This window comes from Trichoplusia ni, chromosome 6, assembly GCF_003590095.1.
Source record: "Trichoplusia ni isolate ovarian cell line Hi5 chromosome 6, tn1, whole genome shotgun sequence".
NCBI lineage: Eukaryota > Metazoa > Arthropoda > Insecta > Lepidoptera > Noctuidae > Trichoplusia > Trichoplusia ni.
In genome coordinates this window covers 8,246,962-8,272,661 of record NC_039483.1, presented here as the reverse complement: position 1 = coordinate 8,272,661, position 25,700 = coordinate 8,246,962, and the positions used below count along the sequence as shown (strand labels likewise).

Below are 25,700 nucleotides of genomic sequence, written 5' to 3'. Positions count from 1 at the left end.
TCCATATTATTATTCAATGTGGTAAAAAAATAGTTTTAATTACAGAAATCACTTTTATTTAAATTGTACACTAAAATTTCAAGATCACATACATAGTAGTACTTGAAAAATATGACGAATTTTTCAAGAACGGAATTTTTTACACGAATTTCTGCGAATATGAGTTTTATCGTAAAATATCGAGTTAAGCTTTATAAATGTTTCAGCGGACATCAAACAAATCTTCCGTTTCTCGCTGGTTGAGCATTATTTACAACGCGATGAAATTTAATTTAATTTCTTTCAAAGATAATCTGAATATACTGCAGTTATAATTCAAGTAGGTTGTATTTCATATGGGTTACTACATTATTGCCAATATGAGCCTTAACGTGTTTCGTTTTAAGTTTAAAATACGAGTGGTTACATAATTATGGATAATCGTGTCAGTGGATCGGGCATGCCGAATCTTAGACGTTTTGCAGACGGCCTGGCTAGACATTTGTTTTGTGAATGGTTTCAGACTAGAAAGATTTGTTAGGTAAATATATCATATAGATTTAAGAACGCTGAAAACCCACGTTTTTAAAAGTTAATTCAAAATCAAAATCGGTCCAGCCATTTTTATAGTTGTAAATTGCATTATCATCAGGGTCCAAGCTATCCTGAAAATTTCAGCCTTTATTAAGCATTTACAAAAATGCAATCGCAACAACAAACAAACTAGAAAGTGAGGGTACCTATAAAAAGGTGAGAAAATAAATTATAAGAACTCGTTTTTTGTTAAAGGAGCATAAGAAATTCATAATTTAGAAACAGATTACCTGCACATACATACAGTTACGTATTTGAGTGTCCGATATTCGATTTAAGTTCATTCCGTTTGTGGATGTCATGGTCACGAGAAAGGCAAACAGTTAATTGATGAATGACTTGTAATTAATATATAATAAACCTAATGACTACAATAATTTTGAACACTTTACTTGATTTCCTTATCTGAGATATCAACTATCTTTGCTAAGTGTCTTCTGACTCAGTATAGAAAAAACAACACCAAAATATCCCATTCGTGGTGATTAATCAGGAAATGTAGGTCTAGATCTAGATCTCTTTCAATCATCTTTTTTATATATATTTATTATTATCAAACAAATTTGCAAAACAAACATGCTGATCGTAATTAACCACTTCACAACAACAGATCGTAACGCTTAGAAAAACATTGTCAAGAAAATACGACTCTCCATTATTAGAAGGAAGTCTTACACTTGACTTAAATAATAATGCCATTAAAAACATGAATGTAAAAATCGAGAGCTAAGTTCAATATATCAATATAAAAATTTTGCTTGGCTGTGGGCTTCGTCGCAAAAAGAAGAGGAGAAGAATAAAAACTGCTGTAGCATTTTCACAAATGGTAATGATAATCCTAGTTAAAACCTATTGGTATTTTAATTTTGAATTTGAGTAAATTCAACATTTTTTTTTTGGGTTCGGTCCCCGTACGTCGAAAAAAGAGTGTTACTAGTACAAAGCTTTACTGTCTGTACCTCTGTTCGATATTCCGACCGTATATCAGCATGCACCATGATAGCTAGACGGATACAGCCAGGAATCCCTGTAATTTTCAATTACGTAAGTTTCATGCGTTATAATTTATTAAAAACCATGCCAAAATTTTAAAAGTAGCACCCAAAACCTTACCCAAGCAGGGCTCTCACGAAATCGACCAGTAAATGAAGCAATATCACAGCGTCCATTAGCATCAAAGATTGCCATATCAAAAGTAAAGTATTTCAACTCGTTTGAGTATTAAGATCATGTGTGATGGCCGCCAGCCAATAACTCAAGCACGTACGTGATACCTCGTTCAACATTACTTACTTATTTCACAGTTCAAGTTGTTTTTATGGCCATTTTAGGACAATTCGTGAAACTTTATACAAGGCTTGGTTTTTAAATTACTTTGAACGAGGTGCGAAATTCGACACTTGGGTTGAGTTTAATCATTATTGTTGGTATAAATCGCTGTGCTTCTTTGCGTCTGCAATCGTCATCGTCAATAGAAAACACGACTACGAGTGGAAATGACAGGTCAAAGTCACGTGACTTGACGAAACGAATTGTCATTTTCATACATTTTATTTCATTTATTCAAGTTTGTGATTGTGAAAAATCGGAATAAAGTTTTCTTTTGATATTAGCTTTGTTTGATATTTATTTTTCTATCACAAACTCTGCTCCTAACATCTCCAAGACCTAAAATGACACAAACCTTCACCATTTTTTTCTTTTTTTTTGCCATACCGTATCATAACATACCAGCATCCGGTTTTAGTCGAGCGTGATAATGAACAACAGCTGAAGTATCCAAGTTATTGAACATTATCACATTGCTAACTCAGGGTAATGTCATGGCCACAGGCTCAGCGATCCGAGTACGGAGCGGAACTGTTAACGGTTTAGAGTTCCTTTTTCAAATGTGGGAAAATGACAGTGCATTTTGTTTTTCTTACTTTTAAATCTTAGAACATTCTCCAATTCATTTATTTTATTTTATTCCTGGATTTTGTGGTCCAGTATGTTTGATCGAATTTATATGTTTGAAATAAGAACATAACATCAATAGAATCTCTACCTTATCGTTTGTACCTTTTAATTTGCTTAAAAGTCTGTCAATTCAAAATCTTGTCTTTTAAACTATTTTTTGTTATGCTATATACTTTTTTGGTATAAATGTAATCTAAAAAAAACAAAGGGACTATCTGTATCTTCGCACCTAATAAATATAGAGTAGGTACGTTTAGTGAGTATATTTAAATTACAATATACACAATAACACAACTTGTTAGGTCAGATCCTGTGCGAGATACGCGAGTACTTATTAAAACAATAGACAAGAATTTACCGAATGTTTGATCGGATTCATTCTCAAGTTATAAGGAAACAAGACATTATATAACAATAGCTAGGTATGTACGCATTTTGTTTTTCCGTGGATTCATTTTAATTCGTTTGTAATTATATGTTTTTTTTGTTTATAGATGTAATTTAGTAGGTACGTCATCATTTTGTGTGTGATATCTACCTGGTACGATTGTCATGGTATTTGACATCTAGGATCCATTTGAGACAAAGCCAAGTATTAGTAAGCGAAAGTTTTAATTTTGATCCGGCGTAAAAAACTGTGCTATTTCAATTTTATCAAATTTATTGTAAATTGTTATGCAGTTTAGATACTTTAATATACTTACAGAGTGGTAAGAGTTATGCAGCAGCCGAAATATAAGGTAAAGCCGTAATGAAAGGTGAAGTATAAAACTTATATCTCATACTTATCTACAGATAGGTCCTCTTTGGATAATATCCTATAGTTCTGTACATTTGTCTGTGTACAGTTTATTCAAATCAAATGTAATAAAAACATGATATCAACTATAGTTATGAGTCACCTGTCTCAAGTTCCGGCGAGATGACTACGAAACGTGCAAAAACTTTCAATATCTCATAACAATGTGCCAGCCGGCCTTTGTTTAGGAATCGCATCTAATTAACACGAACAACTTGTAATATGTAAACAGACCTCCTTTCTGACTATAACAATACAATGATCTATTTCTCTGTCAAGTATAATTATAGTAATTAGACTGGCTGGAAAACCCACAGAATCAGACGTGAATCACGTAAGTATTGTTCATAAAAATATAAAAGGAAAAGTTGCCAAAATCTCGAACTTTTCACAGGTAGTTCAAGTTCAGACTTAACCATAAGTTGTTATTTAATGGCCATTGTTAAGTAGCAATGCCAAAATAAATGACAGCGTGCCTTAAGAATTATTCATAGTTCTGACAAGCTGTTAACTTTAACCTCCATCAGTCATTGTAAGTGACACAGCGGCATACCGGTGACGAATGAAATGTAAGAGCATTTCTGTGGTAGCTGCGTCAGGCTCCGTCCCGCGGGCGACGGTGAGCGCGCGACCTTGCCGCTCCAGCAGCGCCAGGGCGGGGGCGCCTATGACTGCGGCCGGCCGCACGCACGCAGCCACTCGTACTGTGCTAACGATCCGACCAACGCGCTTCCAATACGATACGAATTTTCAAAAAACGACGCGTTCGGAATGACAGTTTGATTTTTTAAATCATGTGGCTTTGGTTCGTTGTTGTCGCGGCGGCCGCGGTGCTGGCGCGCGTCGAGAGCGCAGGCGCCGGAGCCGCCCGCCTCGTCTGCTACGTGGAAAGCGCGCGCGCGACCGACGGCTTTTCCGAGTGTACTCATCTCGTTTACGCGGGCGATGCGAGGGGAGACAAACTTGACGCGCTACTGAAGGAATACAAGAAGAACAACCCCCGACTGAAAGTTATACTCAGAGTCTCAGAGCTCGATAAGGTAAGGAACGAGGAAAAACCTCATTTCATCATCCCCAAAATTCTGCGGTCTAAAGCTGTAGTTGTACCATGAGCGTAAGTCAAGTATTGCATCAACTAATTACTTTTTACCGATTTGTTAAATAACACTTCCGAGCAGTGCTTCCCATACTGATGAGGACTAATGTATTCTCCTTTTGTTAGAAAACGAACGTATCCCATTCGCGTCGTAAGGAAAGTCGGTAAAACCATCACTAATTGAGTTGGTACTGCGAGCTCATTGTTTCGTAATCACGCGCTAAGTGCCTGACATGTTAACAACGTTTGGGAAGTGGACCGCGTTATAAATGAAGATCCGATATGTCTTCATAGATTTTTTTTATTCAAAGGTGCATTCTATTTTACTCATAGGGTTTCTTACTCCGCTGGACCCTAATTCTGATATTTAGAATGGGCGATGAATGATTTGCATTAAATTGGCACTATTCTAAACATTTTTCCAACACAAAATTGGAATATCACTTTCACTACAACGAATTTTCAATTATTGTGTTAGCAAAATGTTCAAGAGAGAAGGATTAGTTTCAAATTTCATCCAATTGCCATTAATTCATCGGCCATTGTCAATATCAGAATCGGGGCCCTGGTCTTTAATGTTGATCAACCAATGTTTTCATTTCACTTTCATTTAAGCTTATATATTCTTATTTAGTATTAGACCACGATATTCATAGTGCAAAAGTTGTAATCAACTACTTATCCTAATTACAAAAACCTATTCTACCTTAAGGTCAGTAGGCACAGTTTAAAAAGCTGTTACCTAATAAACAACTAAAACGAACAAAACTGGCTTCCATATTTGAACTAAATTCTCAGTCCCATATTCAGAAAAGGCGCGAACACGTTCAATAAATTGTATAGAGGAAAACCATAGACCAAAAAGTAGTTCTGGCGGAAAACTTAAAAAGGTTTTATACCGGTCTCAGGTGTGGCCAGTTACTAAATATTACAGCTTGTGTCGTTCCCACGCTCAATATAAAGTACTCTAATGAATATTAAATGTTTGATGTCATGATATCATTTACTTGTCAATGATTCGTTGCGATATAAGATCGCTGACTCATATTTAGTTTGCTTGTTACACAAAGTCCTGTACGTTTATCATTGCGATACAAATTCCACTTGAAGCAATAAAACGTGTGGTTTATATAGATAAGTTTGTATGTTTTCCTTGTGAATTATGAAGTAGTCTAGTATATCATATTTTTCTAAACAGAAAATTATGATACTAATGGTTGTCTAAAGATAAACTATGTACTTCGGTGCCTTGGTGCTGGTGACATGAAATTTATAAAACCTCCCGTTACACCAGGATTAAATTAAGTGAGAGAGTCGTAACATTTAATTTAAAAAAATTCTTCGTATGAACACATGTGCTAAAGCTAGTAATATCGGTGTATTGTATGATTCTATTGAAATCATAAATTTCGAGCATAATACAATAATTAATTTAATTACTAATAAACCCCTCATTCAGTATTGTCAAGAAAAGTATTAAAGTTCTGTGCGTGTCAATGCTTAAGAAGTCGTTAATTTTAACTAAGGTCAGTGTCAGGTTTTACGATGCAATTAATTTTATGTAATATCTCTGCCCTTCAATAAAAAAGTTCGATTTATTTTTCTTAATTTTACAATTAATTTTTGAAATTTCGAACTGGTTGACAGCTGATTCGTGTCGAAATTTGGATTCGAAATATAAATTTTTCAACACCTTACAAAATTTCACCATAATTATTATGAAATGGTCACCCTATAGGGTATAAACATTGTTCCAAAAATAACTTGATTGACCCGTCAAGTGTGATGGCCGACTTGACCTTACGCAAGACATTTCCAGTGAAATTACTCTTGTATGTAGAGCACGGTAAGAAGTCGGTATTACGTGGAAACTGGTTGGGTGGTAACATGGCGTCTGGCGCAGTCTGCGCAGCGTATGCGCGACACTGACAATGACATGATATTTTTTTTTAAGAACTGCATTTGGGTAAGTTGCATTTTTAAGGGTTTGTTTCGTCTCGTAATGTAGATTTTTCATAAACTGTATTTCTTAAGTAGAAATGCCGCGAACCTTTTCTTTTTGTTGTATTATAATAATATGAATAATTTTTCTCCAATTATCCTCTGGTTAAGTTTTGTTTAATATATTCTAAACGGTGATGTCTATTACTTGCGACTTAATATAAAATTTATAGCACAAGTACTTTGAACACTTTAAAATAGCAGCCACTTAATAAAATTTCGCCAAAATCAGCTCACGTTGCACGGAAACACCACCTTAAGTGCAGGCAGTGTTGACGGGAGGGATGACGTCACTCAATGAGTGCGTTCTCACGTCCGCGACCTCGCTTCACTGGGTAACTACATCTGCTGCAGCTTTATGAATGACGCTCGTAACAGAAGGGATTTTGTAGTAGAAAAAGTTTTTATTTGACAATTTTAAAGCAAGTAATTGTAGTAAATTTCATAAATAAGACTAAAAAGGTTAAGATGGACATCGGACAACAATAACTGACGTGGACTGACTGTGTGATTTATATTTCATGTCATGAAGTAAGATTTAAACATTAAATGTTTATCAATGAGATATAAAAATAATCTCTTCAAGAGAAGGCACAAGACTTTTGTATAAAAGAAAGATTTGGAGATAAAAAAGTTAATGCAATACGGAAATTACAAAGGCAGTAAAATGTCAGCTTGATGAATTGAACCTGATAAATATACGCAAAAAGTTTATGTCACAGGGCAAGGAGGTCTTATATAAAAATACCAAATTAGTCAACACAACTGGCCGAATGTGAAATAACCATTAAAAATTACCTGTTAACGTAATTGGAGCCATATTAATTTTCTTTTAATATGCTTCTCATTACGTGCCAGCATTTTGGTCCAACCGTACTAAGGTTACGACCAAAGTCGGGAAGTTTTTTCTTAAATGTGGCGAAGTAAAGTTCAGTACTGGCAACATGTCTACCTCAAGATATTTTCTCTCGCGTGACAATTTGTTCTTAAAAGAGACCTCCCATATTCGGCAGTTCGGTAATCTCGAAAGAAATTACGTTACCTTATCGAGAGCCCTTACAATGCTGCTTTTGAAATTAGAACAGGTTTCTCTGTCATATTTGTGAAGTTAGTTTGAAAAAAAGTTGTGTCTATCTAGTTTGGAAAGTTTATGAATATTGCTACCATTTGTACCGACTCTTAAAGAAATTTATAAGTATCGCGACATACATTATAAAACTCTTTAATGTAAGAAATACTTTGCATCAAGTTTAGTCTGCTAATTTTAGACAACTGGTCAAAATGAAACCAAAATAAGATTTAGTTGGTCACGTGTCAAATAGTAGAAGTGCATACCATAAAAACATAAAATCTATCGCTATCAGTAACTTAGGTTTTATAACAGATAGAAAATATTCAGCATTTCAGTATTTTCCGCAAGTATTAAGAATATTCTACGTTATCAATCGATGATTTTTTGCTTATTCTGCTCCTCATAACAGAACGTCTCAAGGCCGCCAAAGCTCAATATCGTGCTCCTAAAACCAGACCAAGTACAAGGAAATAAATACTTTAAAAGTAATAAATTAGAATCACGATGCATTTAAAAGCTTCCTAATATTGATGTACTTGAATCTATAAAGTAATCATTAAGTCAGGCGTGAAATCGTTCAATTGTTATACATTGCGTTGCCGCGTAGCTCTTGTATCAAAAATGATATATCACAGCCAGCAATGTATTGCAACACACACGTTATTTCTCGCCTCATTTCGTCTTTATGAGCGTTAATTAGTAAAGCTAGTGTGGCTTCTTAGAGTTAATAGCTTAAGTCGGATGTAAAAAGGCCCTGGTTTAAATTAATTTTTAATTTACGTTTCGATGATCTCATAAGATTAAATAATTAATTGTGATACCTAATTGGTGTTCATTACTATGTAATTATAAAGTTAATACCGGTATCAGAATGAAAACGAAATAAGATTTTATCTAAACACGAATATATATTAAGCTTTATATTATTTATTAATTTAAAGCATAAACTAATGCCGTTTTTGCAGTGATTGAAAAACAATACTTATGAAGTTATTATTTAACACTCTAAATGTGAACAAACTTTTTCTAAAAAGTGGCACATTTACTACCCGGAAATATAGATTATATATTCCTTTGGAATTACTTTATGTCATACTATGTAATATGTATGATATTCCCACGATTTTAAACCTTTTAAAACTTTTTTTTATCTTTTATGGATATCTAAAGTAAGGCTTTTAGTTAGTAGTCCTTATCCTAATACCAATAAGTTTCTTAACGCTGAGAAATGCGAATATGTCGACCTCTTTTAATTCGTTTTAACTAGCAATTCGATACAGAACATTCATAAGATACAATCATGGCGGATTCCTGCTTTCCTATTGTATTTGTTAACTTTCGCTTATGGTTTCACTTCTAAAACTTAATTTAACTTTATCTAATTGAATCTAAGGAATTCTTGCGATAAGTCATCTTATTATAGAGCCTACGATACGAAAACTATTTCTATTTTTTTTTTTATTGTATCGACATTCTTCTTTATTATTAAAATGTACTGCTTACCGAGCTTTTAGTATTTTCGTAAGATTAAGAAGCTCGAGGCTAAGCTATAACCGCATAAGTGATACGATCACAGGTTAAGCTATGCTTGACGCGGTTGGTCTGTAGATGGATGACCATCTTTGTCATAACGAGTTCCTCCGTGTTTCGGAAGGCACGTTAAATTGTGCCCGGCTGTTATTCCTACATCTTTGACAGTCGTTACAGGTAGTCAGAAGCTTGAAAAAGTCTGACAGCCAGTCTAACCATGGGGTGTCGTGTTGCCTAGGTAACTGGGTTAAGGAGGTCAGATAGGCAGTCGCTCCTTGTAAAACACTGGTGCTTAGCTGAAACCGGTTGGACTGGTAGCCGTCCCCAACATAGTTGGGAAAAGGCTAGGCCGATGATGAGAGTAAAGCTTTATTAAAAACTTTCTTTAAGTCGGGATTTCTCAAAGTTGCCACATGTCCCTTCCAAACCACGGAAGCTATGGTTATTGCTATTGTTATATACTACAAAAACTCGGCGTGTGCGTAGGGAACTCAAGAAGTCAAGACCTTTAAATTGTCAGTCCTACCTTCTTACAAGTCTGTCACAGCTTCCCAAAGATATCCATGCAGTAAAGAAATCTAGCTCTACATTATATCGATAATACTTGAGTGCTTATTTGCTTACGTGGCTGTGGGCGTTCTACTTGACTAGTCAATGTCGTGGCGCCATCACTCGCCAGCTCCCGAGTCGCCCACCGACTTGAGCCAGTTACTGACTCGTTTGGGCACTCATTAATTATGACAAGTGTTTCGACAATATCAATTAACGAAGCTGCGTGTTAAGGTATTACTACATACTGACAACTTTTGAATTCGTACCCATACAGGGGTCTTATAATTTATTTAAAAATACAATCATCAGACCGAAGGGATAATTTCATATTTCGTCTCTTACATGCCAATGAAAATTATTTTGCACCTCTGTGAGTTTAAGTAAAAGGACCAAAAATGTCATTGACAAAATGCTATATTTCATAGTTATGTCATCAAATCTAGAACGCAAAACACGTAGTAAGTATTTAAAACCGTAATGATATTTCGTCATAATTAAATATCGAATAACAATCCGCTTGTAACGCTTATCATCTGATTGAACTCTAAATCTCATTCACCCATTCATTCGTAAACGTCAGAAAGAATCATTCATCTATTACGTTCGTGACCTTGGCATGACAGGGTAGGTCAAGGCCACCCAATTGTTATTGGCTGATGTCAATTTTGACAGCTATCGCAGCTTTTGACTTTGGAATGCGCGCGGCGACAACTTTTATTATGTCATGTCATTGTTCGCGTGATTTGCAGATTTAGAATCATGTACTCATTAAGTTTTGCAACAAAATACTTGTCGGTAAGTGGTATAGCCACTTTGGATTAGGCTTAGAATATTTGCGTATCGAGGCCGAAATATTGACAAGCTTTGCTTTTACTGATCAGTGTTTGAAACGTGAAATTTAGAACCCAATGCAAAGTGGGTGTTTAAAATGTAACCTCGTCAACAAATTACTCTGAAATGCATGGAGATGACATTACATTTCGATGAGTAACTTGACTTTGACCCGAAATCTTCATGCATTCGAGTGTTATCTATTAACGTTCATTTGTAGAAAAATTACTTGCACAGTAAACTTGCCGAATTAAAACTGAGTGACGTTTCGGTATCCACCGAAGGATACAGGATAATATGAGAACCTTGTCCTCAGTGGAGTTTTGCGAATAATTCCGTGAATTTTCCCACGAGATTTTCCTCTAGGACCTTATAAGGTTTTATTAGAATTCCTCAAATATTCAAGCGTATCTTTAAACTTGATTGCAAAGCATCATGTCACTGGGGGACGATGCACTTGGCAACGACGCTAAATCTAGCTGAATACTATGTTACAAATATGAATTGTAGAATTATGTTCTATGCTCTTTCATTTATTTAAATTTTTGCGTTTGTATTCATAAGCTTACAGAGAGCTATTCACAGAAACAGTATAATTTCAGGATTAAAGGGCAACGTTTCTTCGGTTATCATTGAAAATTGACCGAATAAATAGTATCATGAAAAGACGACCTAAATGAGATGATTTTTCAATATTTAGGACGATTAATGCCCAGCTGTGTCCCACTGAAACTAACTTTTAAGGTTCTGCAAGCATTAAAAGATTCCGCATTATATAGATTCTGCTCAAAGTGCAACTGCGAAACAATACCTCTATTATGTCATTTAACCTGACAACTGACAAAGATTTTGTAAAGTATGACATTACAAGACTTTTGTTTTAAAAAGAAAACGAAAGAGTATTGTTATGTTACATGACCCAGACACCCCGCATACGTAACAGTTTTTCTAGAACTGCTAGATACCTAATGGCCGACTTTTATTGCCTGTTTCCTTAGAAAAGTCTATTTAGCCAGCCTTTAGAGTGAAGATCGACACCGGAGTGTATTTTCTTGTCTTTATCTATTTATTAAGTGAGAAAAGCTTCAAGAACCGGTTAATATTACACAATATTCAACAATTTATTGCATTCCATATGTTACAGAGATGGTAGTAAAAAATAACAAATCAGAGATAATATGGATCCTGTTGGGCACGTTGTTATTATTTTAGAAAAGTAAAAAAAAGGAAGAAGTCATGCACTTCTATTACTTTAGCGACTTTATTTATTACTTAAAGACTATTACAAAACTCATTCTGAAACGTGATTAATAAAGGAACCTACTTTAACATACATTTAATTGATGCATTTATGTCTAGACACCAATAAACTCACGATCGAAATAAAAGGCCACGCATTAGCTACTGGTGTGTGAGATACAAATGCAAATCATTTACATGTTATGATTTATACACAAGTGTTATTAATATACATTTATCAAATCACCATTCTCGCATTAAGTGGTTTTGCTTTAACTGACTTAAAAGCTTTGATTTTACCTCTTGAAATATGTTGAATTTGTTGATATGAAGCTAGGTTCAGTGTAATAAGCATTCTTGTTTCATGATCCTGGTCTTTTCCCAACTATGTTGTGGTCGGCTTACAGTCTAATTGGTTTCAGCTGAGTACCAGTGTTATACAAAGAGCAACTGAATGTATGACCTCCTCAGCCCAGTTACCTGAGCAACGCGATACCGCTTGGTAAGACTGGTTGTCAGACTTTCTAGCTTCTGATTACCCGTAACGACACTGCCAAAGATTTATAAATAACAAAAAAAAAACGGTAAAAGTAGTTTTATTTCAATCTCTCTATCTAAACCTAAGAAACCACTATACTGAGGAACTCGTTATGACATAAATGGTCACTGGATCAGTTGTGCAGTTGTAGCTTAGCCAGTAGCCAGTAGCCAGTAATAACCCCGGCCCTCTAGTCAAGACACATTTGTAGAATCGTTAACGGCAATTGAAAACTCTCAAATGTATGAAGATGACAGATCAAAGTCACGTGTCTTATCAAAACAAAAGTCATTACTAATCTTTTGAGCGCTATTTATTGACTTATTACTTAAATAACATTTACGTAGCTAGAGATCCTGAGCTGGTGCAATACCTCTAAAACACGTTGAATTTATTATTATTCTTGTTTATTGGATATGTTAATAGTTTCGCTTGTACAACTTAGTATTATTCAAATAGTTAGAGCAGAAACCTTTTGACTTGTAATATAAAATGTTAGGTTCACGGTGTTGTAAGTGGATAACTTGTGTGCTTGTGACCTTATTGAACGGTTGAACATCTAAAAATCGAATCTCTACTTAATTAATTTCAATTTCTTACACAACAAAATGAGCAAGTATTTAAATTGCTAGCTCTAAATTGAATTATAAAAAATATATTTTTTAAACATAGGTATAATTAAATACAAATATTATCTATTGTGGCACTTAGGCAATATTGTACATAGCTATGACCCGCCTTAAAGGCATACAATTGATTTATATAGAGAAGCCTTAATCGGTATCACACTGCGCATCTCCAAATGGAGGTGTTCGCTAGCATCGTGTCTGATGGCCTGTCTATAATTAATTCTTCAGACGCAGGCAAATAAGCCGTCAACACAGCCAGCCACACATTATTACATCCATAAACCTAAACACACAACCTACTGACAGATTAATAGACGACCAAAACATTTACCATAATTGCATTGCCGTAAACCGCAAAATTTTCAATAACGTACACTGATATTTAGATATAATATTATATAGATTAATTGCTTCAAACCATATATTAAAGTTTATGCTAATCATGTGTAAGATAAGCTAAATTTTAATGCAAGGATCTGTGAAAGGCTTGGCTTATTAAACCGGTCACGATTGACATTGACGCGTCTGTTTATCTAGTTCAATTGAGGGCCTTTTTGCGGCCGACCTTTCGTAATTAACTTTTTCGATGTTTTATGTGTAGTATTTAAATTATTATTATTGTCTGTACCACTTTTTAGTTCTCGTGTAACTTAGGGGAGAAACCCGGTTCCTTAATATGCTTATATGGGTACACAAGTCCAATATGCAGAGGATTTCTTGAGGGTTTTAAGCTAAAATGGGATGAGCATCAATGAGATACTACATCCAATATTCCTTTAAGGGAGAGCAGACCTGATCAATCCAAAGTAAATGTTGATCTGCAGTCTTTTGTTTTTTTTAATGTGCTTAAAATATAATAAGCCAGTAGTGTCCCACTGCAAGGCAATTGTCCCCCCCTCCATCTTCCATTTATCCCGGTCTATGGAGCCTAAGCTGAGATTTTTATCATTTAACTTATTGCTTTTACCATTTGCGTTGTAAATCGACAATTATTTTTTATTATCCTGTTATAGTCGTTTTAAATTTGTGCGTACATCCGGTGGCTAGGATTAATTGGATTGATTTGTAACCATATGGTTAGCAGGTGCAAAATATTGGGCAATTATGATGTAAGCTTTTTAAAAGTTTCAACTCATTTTATTTATTTCTTACTTCGTTATTGCTGAAATTTTGTTTGAGTAACTACGATCAAGTAAATTAGCCACCAACAACGAGTTAATCGTAAATATTTCAAATCGTTGAATCAGTAAATGGATTTTCTGTTTCAAGCGATATACAAAAAAAATCTAACACCATAATATTTAACTTCATGATATAACTTATATTTTATATCTCGATTCATACAAAGTCCAATTTGCTTCATTGATCGCGCCGACAGACACAGCAATAAATAAGTATCGATAAATCTCACAATTTATCGACACTAGAGTTGAGCAAGATCGTATAATATGGATTATCGATATGAAGCCCGTAGGACGCAAATGCGTCGATATATGGTGTTGCAAAATGGCCGCCATTTCGAGTGTTCATACAAGTACTCTAGATACAAATTGACTCATGCCCACGTTATTTTTGACATACCTATTTGAATGTAACTTGTTATTTTATTCGATTCTGTGTGGTCTACTTTATTCGAGGATATCTGGTCTACTTATTTGTGATTTGTTTTATTTACCTGTACTTGGTTTCCTTGGTAACGAGGTTAAGTCATAATATGGATAACGTATATTAGAAGTGTTTTGGGTGCGGTTTATTGTATGGCGAAATCTGACTTATATAAATCAATTTCTAATTATTTATCTACTGTATACTTATTTTGTAATGAGTGCACCGTGGCGCAGTGACGTTAATTATCACATATTTCGTTTAATACTTTCATTGACCTGAAATGATTATTGCAGCACCCAAAGGTAGACTGTTATTTTTAAATTCAATTTGGCTCTATAATTTTAATTTTTCTCTCAAGCAGATCACCAGAAAACATTGATAAATATAGCAAAAAATAAAGCAATATTCACTTCTATCTATTATCTACTTTTGGCTGTACATAACTCAATATTAGTATAATAAAGTTTATTGCTATAAACAACATTTACAAAACACCCTCTAATCATTACTTAACATAGTCTTACCTGTAAACATAATAATACGCAACATAACATTAGTATAATAAAGACCTAAATATCTAGAATTTATCTCAGTACCGCAAGAGCCCATATATTACGACAATGCATATTCATACGAGCATAAATCAAAAGGTTTTATGCCGAGCACAATACGTAATAGCGACCCCGCCCTGAACAAGTGCCCTTTCGTATGTAGACTATGTTGTGGAACTTGGAGTCTTGGACTTATTGTGTTTTATTATATAACGTATCTTAAAAAACTAAGGTTTTATTGTAAATACTGTTTCTGTGTCGAAAACGAATGTTCTTTAAGAAAATTCTGAAAAAATAATATTGATCGTCAGAAATTTTCCATACTTCGTTTTACAAATATTGGAATCTGAAATCTCCAATCTCCAGAAATCTAGTGTAGTGAACAATGCTTGAACCTTCCTTATATGGAAAGGGGTGTGTTCACAACAGTGAAAATTAGACTGGTATAAGTTTATAACAAAACACAGACTCATACAATTAAAACTTGAAGCTAGAAAGTACTCTAGAAGGAAGCTTCTTAAGTTTATATCATCTTACCAGCAAAATTGCCTTTTTATTTAGTACTATTTCAAGTATAAAACGTATAAAATTTGGCTTTCTGCATCTGATAATACCATGGCTGTTTGCCGGTCCATTCTATTAACATCTTAATTAAAATGTAGAGCCAATGATAGCTTATTTATGTTGTGTATCGTAAATGTAACATTCCATGTAATTTGAAGTTGTCTTTACAGGAAGTAATCACAGCAATCGTTGATATACATAATAATTAAAGTAATGATTTAACTAGACTGATTTAATGGCGAGCTTCCATATAAGTATGGCTGATATTTTATATCTATGATTAATAACTAGAGCAAGCTATGAAGATATACATATAGAGAACTAAGCTAAATTTGGTAATAATAAAATTTTTGATCACTAATTTTCCGTGTACGGATTTAGATGCCGGTATAAAAAAGGTCAAGAGTGAGTCGGGCATGCGATGAAACTGCAATGAAAAAATCGGTCAACTATCAAACATATTTATGACAGTATCAAGAGCTTTCGTTTTTATAGGCAAAAATGCTTCATTAAATAACTTCTCATGTCTCTGTAGACTGATAGCATTAGTTAAATGATTCAATTGTTTCCCTTTGAATCAAAAAATCAAAATCAAAAGTTTTTATTTCAAGTAGGCCGTTTTTCAGGCACTTTCAAAACGTTAAGGTGATGGCTCTAGTTGCGCGGTTCCCAAGTGTCACTCTTATGGAGAAGAACCGGCAAGAAACTCCATAAGTTACTCTTTTTAAAAGTAAATGTATACAATATAATTTTTACAAATATTATGTTTATGCAAGAACAGCGTAAAATAGTAAAATGATAAAAAAAAAATCCAACAATGGAAAAAAGGTAAATTCTACTGGGGTTTACACTGTTGATGCATTTACAAGGCAAAGGCGAAAAAAAAAGCAAAATGGATATTTTACATACATCAAATAATATGTAGTCCTAATTAAATCCTTAACAGGAATGTCAAGGCAAAATTTTGGGATATTAACACTACTAAAAACCCTAACTTAATTTACACAAAACCATTAAATAATACAATCTTGTAATTAATCCTAAGTGTAAATCGTTTAAGCTCCTATGGACAAAGAAACTCACATAGATCATTGCCCATGACATACGCACAAAATATATGCAAATGCAAATTCAAATAGCCTTAATAAAATTAATTAAGTTTAAAGCTCAATCAACCGTAACGCTACGCCTTAAATCTTGCACATGATAATGATACACTGAGAACTATGCGCACTTAATGTCAATATGCACATAAATTATACACAGAATTCACTATCGCTCTTATTGTGGTGACAATAAGGTTTATAATATGTTTGTTTTATGTACGGCGCAACCCTTTACAGTTACTTAATAGAGGTAATAACAAATTAGTAGCGATTTCAGTGGCATTGTTTTGGGTTGTAATTGGGTTAGGTTACAAGCTGGTGCGAAAAACATTAGTGATAATTTTAATGTACCTACATGCATGTTATATTTTTGCCTAACAAGAGGACTAATTCTATAGTTACCGTCATTAAACCTCATAAAATTCTCGATAGACAATTCAAAATTTACATATTATCAATAAAAATCTTTTCTTTTTAAAAGAAAAGCTTTTTTTTACTTTCAAAGTATCTTCACTATTATGTATACGATTACCTACATAATAATAGAAAAAGTCTCCTCATCACCAGCCTAGACTTATCCTAGGTAGGAGTCGGCTTTCAGACTAACCTGATGCAGCTAAGTTTGTTTATAATTAAGGACTGCCTATGTGAACTCCTCAAACCAGTTACCTGGGCAACACGATAGTCAGACTGGTTGTCAGACTTTCCCACTTCTTTATCCGTAACGACTTTCAAAGATGTTCATAATAACAGCCGGGCCCAAAATTCAACATACCTTCCGAAACTTGAAAGAACTAGTTATGACATAGATTGTCACCAATCGATCGTTCCAAGTGGAGCTTAACCTGTGATTGTTCAATTAGTGCAGCTATAACTTAGCTACGAGTTTAAATTGAGTGAGCCATAGGTAAACCCAATCAAGAAATGACCGTTGCCAGCTAAACTTAAATCAGCTCATTAACCACCTAGTTCCTAGCCAGACTTGACTTTCCTAATTGATTACTGCAATTAAACACCTGCCAAAGTGTTACACATCATATTATGACATTTACATATAGACAACTATTAAATATAATGTCAACTGGTGAGCCATGATTGATCAACGAGTTTTAGGCCAGATTAATTTGTCAATGATCTATATAGCAACACCGATCGCCATTTTGATTAAGTAGTTGTGAAATATTAGGCTGTATTCAATTTGCAATAAATAAAGATGGCCAAGACTGTTATTTAGGTGTTGGTTTGACCTTGATCAAGTTCTGTAATGTTATGTAATTGGTATTTTTTTATTTTAATTACGTATAGATCTATGTCGGTGCGAATTTATGTCTACATTAATTATTTTATATTATAGTCGTAAAATCATTTAAATCGATTTAATTTTCTTGTACATTGAAGTAATCGTTAAGTCATAAACTTGACGATTATGAACAATTTAAAGGTGTTTTGTTTATATGAAACAGTTTAATGAACGTATATTTATAATGAGTTAATTAAAAATGCCTCTAAATACTTATATATATCGCTCTTGTCAAGGCAATTGCCTGTGCTTTGAATTGTTATAGAACAGCAGGCGCTGCGAAGACATATTTTGACATATATAGTAGCGGCTTACACCTTGAAAGTATGTACAAAGTCACACCTAAAAAACGATTTCAGTAACGATTCGAAAAACAAAAAACAGCTGCTCAGTAAATGATATTCAAAAATGATTCTGACATCAATACAATGTCTTGACCACCGTATAATGTAACTAATGACAATAATGACATAAGTATACATTTGTAACACAATTGTATGAGTTTTATGACATCATTTCGTTTGTCTAGTTTTATTACCGAGAGATCTGTCTCACCTTGTCAAGCAGTAGTCTGTCTTTAAGGAGGATAAGTTAAGTTTGTATAGTGACAAGTTTAATGGCTTGTTCTTCCGTATTTAATAATAATAATACCAGCTTACATACGTCCCACTGCTGGGCACAGGCCTCTTTTTGTATACGGAAGGTTTGATCTCCACGCCAGCTTATCGCCGGTTTGCGATTTTAGATTCCAACTTGAAATCCTTTTTTCTTAAGTTGTTTTCTTTCACCGTTTGTCTAAAATGCCTAGAATAACCACAACAAATGATAGAAGAAGCAATACCGGACTGGGTGGAAAAATCGAAGGAAGGAAACAAAAAATAGTATTCGCCTTTTAGAACATGGTGCCGCCTGTCCACCGAGAACCGGAGGATTGAGCTTTCAAAAATGTTGCTCAGTAAACAGCTAGATTAGAAAAATAAACATTAATCAATCAGAAAAAAACAGGACATTATCTGCGCGTCATCATTTTAGCAAAGCTCGTTAACCAGTTCCATATACACGAAAAAAAACTCAAATAAAATCATCAATCGTATTGTGATGTCACTAACATCCGTGTATACCTGGTAAAGACAAAACAACGGAAAAACAATGGGCGTTATACAAGGCTGCATTTGTTCGGGTATTTGATGACATGTAAGTAAATAAATACGCAATGGAACGCGAAGTAGGCGTTACTATTGGGCTCAAGGGCTGCCTTGAGATATTTGCAGGTCATTTGCTTGTGTACGATCGTCTATTGTTGAGTAGGTAAGGTAATTAAGGGGTCCAATGTTGGCTATTATAGTAAGCAGTTTTTCTTATTACTAGTAATCTACTTCGTAATTATAAGAAAGAGTTTTCATTGTGTTCTGTGGTTTAAGACTGTATTTATTATGCGTATGACAATGCTCATGAGAAAAAAGAACTTATTTGCTTTTTTTTACGTAATATGAAAATTAAGTACTTTTTATTTTCACTTTAACCTCAAATTACCTATTTAATTGAAACAATGAATATAAACGGTAAAATAAAAAGCTAAGAAAGGACGAGTATTGAATATCCAAGATTTATAAGAGAATCCATTCCACTTGAGTATTTATGGCTTTATAATTACTTAGCTTATAACATTTACTTTTAATAATTAATCTTAACAATAATATCCTGCCTACACCCATAATTAAAATAAACGGATATCCCAATATTATAATACTTAAATTAGAGACCGGATAGAACTTACGAGATAATGTTCAAAATGCACGAATAGACGAATGATCAAAACCACTGAGCGCGACGTGTCGCAGGTTCAATCCCCGTTTTATGATCCACGAAAGCTCGTACTGGGCCTGAGTCTTAACGCATTTCACTAGAATGTTTGCGAAACCACATGTGACATAAGAATTTAATTCCTTAGATCGGGAATCGTCGAAACATAAGAATGTTGTTGACAACTTGACAAGTCTCGTATAATTAATGCCTCGTGTAAAGAACTTACATCTTTGTCTTGTAGCATGTGCGGAATCCCTCTTTTTCGACCATGGTTAGACGAAGCACCTCGCTTCGTCTACAACTAGATGCTGAAAGTCTAGAATACCTCATTCTTTCTTATAAAATGTATGCAAGTACGCAAGTTTTGTAGTTCTTTAAAAGCGTCATTGTCTTTTCAATGTAATTCAAGAGGGTTCTATTAAATCACAATCTCGTTTAACATCTTCTGTATAATTTTATTTAGAAAAAAACAGCTGCAAGCTCAGAAGGTCGTTTAGTTTCGCTATTTGTTTTAGTTAGCCGAATTAGGGCCGGCCTTACAACTGAACTGACCTGAATGAACCGTATCGTTTAATATGTATGTAGCTTTGACTTTTATGAAGCTTTGTACACAAGGCAAGTTTAGGACTGTGTACAAACATATATTTAAAAGAGCCTGCTTAGCCAGAGACGCCAGAGTAGTAGAGCATGCTTCGATTTTATTGTAAATAGCCTTTCAGAAATTAAAAATAAATGATTGAATATGATGGGAGATCGTCGGGGTTTCGGGATGTCAGCCCTCATACCTCTAGCTAAGTGACATATAAACTTGTTAATGTCAATAAAAATGCTCATCAATAGAAATAAAAAACAGTATAAAACCAATTCCGGACTAAACGTGCAGAGTCGATTTAAAGACGATTGATTATTTAATATTCGGCAAATATAAAGTATATTACACAACATATGTAGAGCTTCAAAACATAAACCTAATTAAGAACTAGCCTAATCAATTACGTCATCGTCCACATGCAATATTTCACCACATCCTATATCCCTTCGAAATGTCTGACAATCAATCAACGGAACCGATCTACTAGAATCTAGATAGTATAGAATGGAAAGGCAGACAGACAGACACGGTCTCATAATCTCAGTTCACACGTCCTATCCATCACTGGAGATTGGTTGGGCTCGGCAGACTTGACACTTGCTAATTGTGCAATTTGAAACAGTCTGTATTTAAATAAAACTGGGGTCCTATTACCAAGATCGATTTTTAAACTCGCAGCGGTGCAAGCGAGAATGCGCGCAAACGGTGTAGAGCGGCATCTCTCTTTAACATCTACAAAGTTTTGATAGTAGGACCCCTTTAGTTTAAGTAGAGTAATGTATGCATACGACACCGATACAGTTTATATTAAGTGTTGCAGCAATTTGTATGCGCGTGTCGTGATTTACTGTTTATTAGTTGCTGGTTAATTAAACTAGATGGGCTTTTAAATCTTTAGTCCAGATTAATAGGACGAGTGTATAATTTGGTGAACCCGTTTTATTACATAAACTAGCTGTTGCTCGCGACTTCGTCCGCGTGGTTAGAAGATATACTTAAGTTAGGAATTTTTGAACGGAAGCCTTCGAAGATGAGTAACTTTCCCTGTTTTTTCCACATTTTCCATTGTATCTTCGCTCCTATTACCTAATACCTTTCTCGATGAAAGGTCTATTCAACACAAAAAAAACAATTTGAACCAGTAGTTTCTGAGATTAGCGCGTTCAAACAAACAAACAAGCAAACAAACTCTCTAGCTTTATATATTAGTATAGAGTATAGATTTAGGTGTGATATCTTGAATTTACATACAAGGAAAATAGATAAGGTTTATCTATGAATTTAAAATTACTAGAAATAACTTACATTAGGTATTTCAGAAGATTTTAAGCTCATTCTTTTGTATTGGACTAGCACTAGGACATAGAGTAAAGTCAACACATTCATAATTTTGTGACATTAATGCCATTAATGCGGTTACTTCAAAAAACAAATAAAGAAATCCAAAGGTTTAAGAAATGAAAGCCAACTGTGACAGAAACAAAATAATTACTTATCATATAAATCTGACACTTACATTAATATCAGTCACGATCGCGCACGTACACAAGGTACAGACAACAAATAAAACATACATTATTTAAATAAATTGAAAAATCACTTTTCCACAAAACTATACTTACATGTAGATTGTTCTCAACCCAGAAAATATATAAAATATAATAGGATTTCGAAAAAAATATCTATAATAATGTTTATTGGAGAGTATTTTTTGTTGCTGACGGTACAAAACAGGTATTAAATTGGTCATGTGGTGTCTGATAAGCCGTGACACGCCGCCGACTCAGCTTGCGACATTGCCCTAAATGTATCAACCGCGTTTTTTTGTGATCTGACTCATGTCGCCAATAAATAAACATTTTGTTTGCAAACATTACGAATTCTGGGCACATTTCGTGTAGTGCCTTAATAGGCTTTAAAGCTTATTTCCCGTCGTCAATTTTTTTTTACGTGATTAGATTTTTTTTTTGGTAATAGATTTCTATTACTGCTTCTTGATCTTTTATTGCCCAACCTTCTTGCAGCTTTTTTCCAAGTCCAAAACCGGCCTTTAGCCCTTTATTACACATTAGAGTGTAAGTAATTGTACTTACGGAAACATACACGACGAATTTAAATATTTCTCGAGCATTTGGCTAATAAACATGTATCTCCCCACAGTTAACTCCCATAAAAATTTGTAGTTGAGTATGACACAGACACAGACGTCACGATACTTGATACTGTAACACTCCCGAGTTACGGCGCACGTGACAATAAAATGTGACTCATGATTACTGTAACTAGTGTTGTTTTAATGAGGTTTTATTATGCTATTTCGAATACTGTTCATTCAAATAAACAGTATTATTTTTATCTATCTTTCCCAAAATTCGGAATTTAGAGAATTACGTTCAAAGCACAAGCTAGATTGATTGTAATCGAAATATCGCGTTGATGAAAAGCGGTAAAGCTATCTTTCGTATTGTCTAGTCTGGTTTTTTTTATTGCTTACCACATTGTCAGTCTTTTATAACTTAATTTTGTAACATAATTCGTTTTTTTTTCATACGATACATATCAGCCATACCGATTATATAAATCTGATAAATTTTCCTCTGCACCAAAGTTCGCAGCTATTAAAAAAATTGGTTATTGATACCCATAACTTATTTGAATACGATACTAGGACGTTCTGACGTTTATATTCTCACTTTTGTAAATGTAAGAGCAAAAGTACCCACTTACGCATGGGGTCTCATGTCAAGTTTGCCGCCGTCATGGAGCGAGAATCGTATGCATGTCCGTTTTTACAAATTTCTTTAATCTATATATTCTAGTATGCTTCTGTCTTTTTTATTTAATACGTATTTGTATTATTTTAACCTAGAAAGATAGTCTGCGTAAAATTGACGCATGCATTCTTGAAATATTGCTCTCTCTTTCTAAATAGCGCGAATCCGTCGCTGTGCGTTTAGGACATCTCAGTCGCCGCTTGGAGCTCCCGTGAGGCGTGCTTGTCAATGCGGTAAGTGTCACTGATTTTGAACTATAACGACCGCGTGAGTCAAAATGACGCATGATTATCTTTTAACGTGACTTTTAAGATTTAACTCATACGATAATTATATTGTTATTTCATGTTCTACTTACGTGATAACTTATTATATATATATTTTCTTGTTATAGATATCGTGACTAATATATAATAAAATGGGTAGTTCTTTAGACGATGAGCATATCCTCTCTGCTCTTCTGCAAAGCGATGACGAGCTTGTTGGTGAGGATTCTGACAGTGAAATATCAGATCACGTAAGTGAAGATGACGTCCAGAGCGATACAGAAGAAGCGTTTATAGATGAGGTACATGAAGTGCAGCCAACGTCAAGCGGTAGTGAAATATTAGACGAACAAAATGTTATTGAACAACCAGGTTCTTCATTGGCTTCTAACAAAATCTTGACCTTGCCACAGAGGACTATTAGAGGTAAGAATAAACATTGTTGGTCAACTTCAAAGTCCACGAGGCGTAGCCGAGTCTCTGCACTGAACATTGTCAGATCTCAAAGAGGTCCGACGCGTATGTGCCGCAATATATATGACCCACTTTTATGCTTCAAACTATTTTTTACTGATGAGATAATTTCGGAAATTGTAAAATGGACAAATGCTGAGATATCATTGAAACGTCGGGAATCTAATGACAGGTGCTACATTTCGTGACACGAATGAAGATGAAATCTATGCTTTCTTTGGTATTCTGGTAATGACAGCAGTGAGAAAAGATAACCACATGTCCACAGATGACCTCTTTGATCGATCTTTGTCAATGGTGTACGTCTCTGTAATGAGTCGTGATCGTTTTGATTTTTTTGATACGATGTCTTAGAATGGATGACAAAAGTATACGGCCCACACTTCGAGAAAACGATGTATTTACTCCTGTTAGAAAAATATGGGATCTCTTTATCCATCAGTGCATACAAAATTACACTCCAGGGGCTCATTTGACCATAGATGAACAGTTACTTGGTTTTAGAGGACGGTGTCCGTTTAGGATGTATATCCCAAACAAGCCAAGTAAGTATGGAATAAAAATCCTCATGATGTGTGACAGTGGTACAAAGTATATGATAAATGGAATGCCTTATTTGGGAAGAGGAACACAGACCAACGGAGTACCACTCGGTGAATACTACGTGAAGGAGTTATCAAAGCCTGTGCACGGTAGTTGTCGTAATATTACGTGTGACAATTGGTTCACCTCAATCCCTTTGGCAAAAAACTTACTACAAGAACCGTATAAGTTAACCATTGTGGGAACCGTGCGATCAAACAAACGCGAGATACCGGAAGTACTGAAAAACAGTCGCTCCAGGCCAGTGGGAACATCGATGTTTTGTTTTGACGGACCCCTTACTCTCGTCTCATATAAACCGAAGCCAGCTAAGATGGTATACTTATTATCATCTTGTGATGAGGATGCTTCTATCAACGAAAGTACCGGTAAACCGCAAATGGTTATGTATTATAATCAAACTAAAGGCGGAGTGGACACGCTAGACCAAATGTGTTCTGTGATGACCTGCAGTAGGAAGACGAATAGGTGGCCTATGGCATTATTGTACGGAATGATAAACATTGCCTGCATAAATTCTTTTATTATATACAGCCATAATGTCAGTAGCAAGGGAGAAAAGGTTCAAAGTCGCAAAAAATTTATGAGAAACCTTTACATGAGCCTGACGTCATCGTTTATGCGTAAGCGTTTAGAAGCTCCTACTTTGAAGAGATATTTGCGCGATAATATCTCTAATATTTTGCCAAATGAAGTGCCTGGTACATCAGATGACAGTACTGAAGAGCCAGTAACGAAAAAACGTACTTACTGTACTTACTGCCCCTCTAAAATAAGGCGAAAGGCAAATGCATCGTGCAAAAAATGCAAAAAAGTTATTTGTCGAGAGCATAATATTGATATGTGCCAAAGTTGTTTCTGACTGACTAATAAGTATAATTTGTTTCTATTATGTATAAGTTAAGCTAATTACTTATTTTATAATACAACATGACTGTTTTTAAAGTACAAAATAAGTTTATTTTTGTAAAAGAGAGAATGTTTAAAAGTTTTGTTACTTTATAGAAGAAATTTTGAGTTTTTGTTTTTTTTTAATAAATAAATAAACATAAATAAATAGTTTGTTGAATTTATTATTAGTATGTAAGTGTAAATATAATAAAACTTAATATCTATTCAAATTAATAAATAAACCTCGATATACAGACCGATAAAACACATGCGTCAATTTTACGCATGATTATCTTTAACGTACGTCACAATATGATTATCTTTCTAGGGTTAAATAACTGTATTA

General features: G+C 34.5%; 1 protein-coding gene across 1 annotated transcript in view; it reads left to right on the top strand.

Annotated features, from left to right (window-relative positions):
* The first annotated feature begins 3,639 nt into the window (after positions 1 to 3,639).
* The window catches only part of LOC113494798, a 48,297-nt gene continuing 26,236 nt past the window's right edge, over positions 3,640 to 25,700 (top strand). The window contains exon 1 of the mRNA XM_026873267.1: positions 3,640 to 4,371. Within this exon, the coding sequence (XP_026729068.1) occupies positions 4,126 to 4,371 (246 nt within the window). The 5' untranslated portion in view covers positions 3,640 to 4,125. The remainder of the gene's footprint in view (positions 4,372 to 25,700) is intronic.